Source organism: Opisthorchis viverrini, assembly GCF_000715545.1.
Source record: "Opisthorchis viverrini unplaced genomic scaffold opera_v5_483, whole genome shotgun sequence".
Classification (NCBI taxonomy): domain Eukaryota; kingdom Metazoa; phylum Platyhelminthes; class Trematoda; order Opisthorchiida; family Opisthorchiidae; genus Opisthorchis; species Opisthorchis viverrini.
In genome coordinates, this window is record NW_008752143.1 from 1 (window position 1) to 5,840 (window position 5,840).

Genomic DNA, 5,840 nt, shown 5'->3' on the forward strand with positions numbered 1-5,840 from the left:
TCTAGTAAAAGCCGGTATAAGCGCGCAGAGGGGTGGTGTGGCTAGGAAAAGCAGATGTATATGGTCTGATAGGAGTAAAATTCCGAGATGATGGACTAGTTATTCTGGTATTTTACATGCGTTGAACAGTACCAGGGGAGAGACTAGGTGAAAGAGAAATAGCCACCAGTCCCCGAGGCACTGCTATCAGCTTCAAGTAGACAAGTGGTGCATGGCGAATAAGACGCCTCCGGGCACTAGTCATGAATGCTGGTAGCGGATGGTTAAAAACCTCTGTATACACATATTTGTCGTTGTATGTGTTCCATACTGGGAGCAGTAGGCAGTAAGTAGATGCCTGAGTTTTTGTTTGGTTTATTAAGTGTGCTGTGGTACGGTACAACTCCAATTATGACAAGGGCACCCACAGCCCAGGAGGCAAACGTAAGCCAAATGCGTCGGAGTCTCCAGGCTATCCCATCCATTTTTACGAATTTTTTAACACACGGGAGGCCAGTTCTCTCTCTTTTCACTTTTTTACCGTCTGTGGATTACAGCTTTCCCAGCTGAATGACACAACCGGGGCGAGTCTGGCCCGGTAGCAACAAGCAGAAAACTGCAGTGCTCTTTTATTGATTTCCTGAATAAAAGGCCATGCTCAGAACCACCGGCGATGTGCGATGCACCGGTGTTACTGGAGGGGGCGGGTACATGAACGCGCCATGGTGCAATGCAACAAGGAGACCCGTCCGGTTGGACGCACCCTCATACATGCTGCAGGATCTTCAAGGTGGCATGCCAGACAAACAGGTAAACAGACATAAGTGCAGCTTATGCACCAATAAAGGACACCAGCTACCAGCTACCAGATATTTTATCCGGTCGGATAAAATCCAGGACAGAAACACAGCTCAATCATTTTGAACAGGCAAACGACAAACAGCAGGTCACGAAGTTAAGTGAGGCGGCAGCTGCCATTGAGAAAATCGGGACAGAACAGAGATAGCCAGATCGTTTGAAATATGGCTAAGCAATGAAACGGCGTGAGTTATCAAGCCAAACAGTAACGTACCGCAATGTTGTGTGCGTGTGCTGAACGTGTAGTGGGGCGTATCGTAGGTTCTCAGGTATGAGGAACTCTGACCTCTGTTAGATTTGTTTTGTTAGAGTTGGGCAAGACGCGGTACCACTCATTAAACAGGGCGGATAGGGTAGTCCAAGGCGGGGACCTAGATGACGGGAACATGGTATAAATTGCTCTAAGCACATAAAAGAGGTAGCAAGCTATAGTAAGGGAGTGGCTTATTTTATCGTGCACTAACTGTACCTTGGCCACACTAAGATGTGGTCTGGACCGCATTCATAACGGAGACCGAAGGATAGTTGGGTATTATATGCGGCGGCTGGGGCTCCACACGTAAGGAAGTTATCTACAGACTATGTTGATGTGTGATATTTCGGAACTGCTCTGGGAGATCGTCCCAGATGCGGGTGTAGTAAACCAGGAAGAAATAGTATCGTATGTTTGTATGCGCATGAGGGCACAATGAGTTGTTGCTTGGTTTACGTCATTTATGGAGTGTATACGACTACTTTTGACCCAGCCTCTGCCATAAAAGCGTTTCGGTACAACAGACGGTGTAGGAGAGGCTAATTTAGCTTTGGCAGTCTGAGCAACAGCGGCTCAAGGCCTACGGGTTTATACGGCGAGAGCGGTAGGAGAGAGGGCTGGTATGTGAGAATAACCTTTTGGTAAATGAAGGTTAGACGCCCTGGGGTGCCAGTGTGCAACTTTGGGTATTAAAGGAAGAGAAAGCATGACAGAATCCCAGAATCGGCCACAAAAATAGCTCGAAAATGGCGAATTTTCCGTCTCGAAGATGGAAGGAGAGTACTCCTAGAAAGCACGGTCCATGTGCTCGGGCAACCTGAAACTGAACTTCATGTGAAAAACGAAGGGTGCAGGAGCATCTGAGGCCAAATTTTTTTATCCCAGCAGAAGGAGAGACAGAGTTCTCAATGAATGTAAACGCATCGGGGTGTTACTGGAGGGGGCGGGTACATGAACGCACCATGGTGCAATGCAACAAGGAGACCCGTCCGGTTGGACGCACCCTCATACATGCTGCAGGATCTTCAAGGTGGCATGCCAGACAAACAGGTAAACAGACATAAGTGCAGCTTATGCACCAATAAAGGACACCAGCTACCAGCTACCAGATATTTTATCCGGTTGAATAAAAGCCAGGACAGAAACACAGCTCAATCATTTTGAACAGGCAAACGACAAACAGCAGGTCACGAAGTTAAGTGAGGCGGCAGCTGCCATTGAGAAAATCGGGACAGAACAGAGATAGCCAGATCGTTTGAAATATGGCTAAGCAATGAAACGGCGTGAGTTATCAAGCCAAACAGTAACGTACCGCAATGTTGTGTGCGTGTGCTGAACGTGTAGTGGGGCGTATCATACGTTCTCAGGTATGAGGAACTCTGACCTCTGTTAGATTTGTTTTGTTAGAGTTAGGCAAGACGCGGTACCACTCATTAAACAAGGCGGATAGGGTAGTCCAAGGCGGAACATGGTATAAATTGCTCTGAGCACATCAAAGAGGTAGCAAGCTATAGTGAGGGAGTGGCTTATTTTTTCGTGCACTAACTGCACCTTGGCCACACTCAGATGTGGTCTGGACCCCATTCATAACGGAGACCGAAGGATAGTTGAGTATTATATGCGACGGCTGGGGCTCCACACGTAAGGAAGTTATCTACAGACTATGTTGATATGTGATATTTCGGAACTGCTCTGGGAGATCGTTCCAGATGCGGGTGTAGTAAACCAGGAAGAAATAGTATCGTATGTTTGTATGCGCATGAGGGCACAATGAGTTGTTGCTTGGTTTACGTCATTTATGGAGTGTATACGACTACTTTTGACCCAGCCTCTGCCATAAAAGCGTTTCGGTACAACAGACGGTGTAGGAGAGGCTAATTTAGCTTTGGCAGTCTGAGCAACAGCGGCTCAAGGCCTACGGGTTTATACGGCGAGAGCGGTAGGAGAGAGGGCTGGTATGTGAGAATAACCTTTTGGTAAATGAAGGTTAGACGCCCTGGGGTGCCAGTGTGCAACTTTGGGTATTAAAGGAAGAGAAAGCATGACAGAATCCCAGAATCGGCCACAAAAATAGCTCGAAAATGGCGAATTTTCCGTCTCGAAGATGGAAGGAGAGTACTCCTAGAAAGCACGGTCCATGTGCTCGGGCAACCTGAAACTGAACTTCATGTGAAAAACGAAGGGTGCAGGAGCATCTGAGGCCAAATTTTTTTATCCCAGCAGAAGGAGGGACAGAGTTCTCAATGAGTGTAAACGCATCAGGTGGGACGAAGCAGCGCCAGGAAGCTATGTGTGAAGAGGATGTGGCCTAGCATGCTCCTTTGAATGACTATAATGAAAACCGGTGGCAGGTGGGACGGAGCAGCGCCAGGAAGCTATGTGTGAAGAGGATGTGGCCTAGCATGCTCCTTTGAATGACTATAATGAAAACCGGTGGTGGAGATGACCGTTTGCCACCAACTTATGTCATCTGTGACCTGTAAGATACGTAGGAGTAAGCAAGAATCTGATGATGCCAACGGAATTGAGGTTCTTCAGCAGTGATGCATGAGGGACCTGATCAAGGGCTTTCGGGATATTTAGATAGACTAAGAATAGTGTCCGGCATCATAGCCCGCAATGACGGTCTCAAAGAAGTGAAACTCTCAGTCTTTTCCGGGTACCTGAGACAGGTATCCGAACTGTTGGTCACCTATGGTATTTGTTGCTAGGAGGAACCTGATTAACGGGCTTTTGGCCAGACTTTCAGATGTTTTTATTAAAGGGGGAGCATGCTGGTTCCCTCTTTGGTTGAAAGTAGTTAGCCTGGATCGAGATTTGCAATAAAGGTGAACAATAGCTTGTTTTCATTGAGAGGGGACGATTCCATGGTTAACAGAGTAATTGAAAATTATTTGAGACAATGGTTTGGACATCTTGGTCACCATGTCTCAGGGCATGGGATGGTGTGCCTTCGCCCCCCGGCACGGCGAAGTCCTTGAGGGTCTGAAGCTAGGAAGATGGCCACATTGCCATGAAACGGGCGGTTGCTCTCTTGTGGAGATGCAAAGCGTGTGGCAGGGATTGTGGGATTGAGCTTGGCAGGAAGAAGTAAGTGATAGCTGGTAATCGGTTATATTGACAGGATTAGTGATAAAACTATCGTTGGCAGAACGCGGACAGGTAACTGAGTGACTGTGTGGGGGTACAGTGCCCACGAAATAGACAGCTAGGTAATTTACAGCGGGCACTGTCCCTGGTAGAGTGATGTTCTATTCACGTCACTCGATAAATACCCGTAAGGATTCCGGGTCAGTTGAGAGCTTGCTGATGAGGAATATCCATGAGAACTCCCGAGATTTCCTGTATTCTGTGCCAATTCGGTGTATTTTATTGCCCAAGTTTTTCAATAACTTATCATGCCGGGATATATCAGGGTGGCAGCTCATTGTGAGAGAAGTATGGTTGAGAGAGGTCAATAGGTTCTGGTAGATAAAGTCACAAATGCGTTGTGTTTGTCGGGGGGAAGAGGTCGTTCCAGTCTCGGGGGCCAGCAAGGATGAAAAAGTCAGCAAAGTATCCGTGTTTAGGAGGTGAAAGAAGGAAGGACTCGGAGGAACCGTTTCGCTATACCTGACTGCATTGCACGAAGCGAAACAGTGATCGGTACCTGGGGAGCATAGACCAACTGCAGTTGTAGCCAGATGACCCTCATTTGAAAAGATAAAGTCTACGGTATGTTGGTCACAAGTTGGGCCGCGTAAAATCTGGGACAACCCTTCTATACTAATTTGGGCAAGCAGCGAGTTGTAATGATCACGGCCCAAAATGGGAGATCAGGAACCATCCGGTAGGTATGGGTCTCCCAGCACAAACTTCGACGAATGAGAAATGGCGGGTGCAGTAAAGATAATAAGGGACAAGTCATTTAAAGAATCGGGATGGAAGCCGGTGGTAGATAGATACAACCCACAAGCACAGATAATTTGGTCTGTTCTATGGAGATCCAGATGGCCTCCGGAATCCCTTCTATGCTTGGATCATCAACAGGGGTTTACTGTAGTTCACAATAAGTCAAAAGAGCACGTAAGTACGGACACGGGTGTATTGTGCACACGTGGCTAATTGGTCCGAATTCGTTGCGGGTAAGTAAGCAACTGACTCCTATATCCAGTCAACTCACAATGTTCACGCAATCAGCCGCTCAAGTCACATGCCAGATCGATGGTGAAACGACGAACAGACACGCACACGCGCAAACTCTCTGACACACCGAAGCAGCTACTACAGTCCCCCACCGATTGATTTAACCAACTCAAGCCTTGATTCCTGTCTTGACTGCCTAGCCGACCGGTGCAGGCACCTTGAGGCATCTATGGTTGTTTTCAAACTCTCATGCTTCGGCCCAGATTCCACCTGCTCTGTCGGCTCGAATGTTTATTCCGCATCTGGTCCATGCCTCCTAGTGCTGATATGGTCTAAATGAAGGCGTATTATCCTCCCGTCTTCTAACAGCATGTCAATAAGGTTACGGTTTGTCGACTTCACACATCCACGCACACATTCATTATCTGAAGACTGAAGTTTGACGTAAACCTCCTCGCCATCTCGTAATTTGCGAGGTCCGCCGTGTTTATCTGCGTTTTGCTTCATGGAGCACTGCTGTTGTTTGAACCTAAGCGCCAAATCCGGCCGTAGCAGATCCAAACGTGTTCGAAGTCTTCGTCCCATTAACAATTTGCAGGGAGCCTGACCCGTAGTAGTGTGCGGC

At 47.7% G+C, this 5,840-nt stretch overlaps 1 protein-coding gene across 1 annotated transcript in view; it reads left to right on the forward strand.

The window, feature by feature from the left end:
* Window positions 1-2,052: 2,052 nt before the first annotated feature.
* Window positions 2,053-5,840, forward strand: part of T265_11344 (hypothetical protein) — a gene marked incomplete at both ends in the record, with an annotated part of 8,388 nt that continues 4,600 nt past the window's right edge. The window contains one exon of the mRNA XM_009177975.1: window positions 2,053-2,140. Within this exon, the coding sequence (XP_009176239.1) occupies window positions 2,053-2,140 (88 nt within the window). The remainder of the gene's footprint in view (window positions 2,141-5,840) is intronic.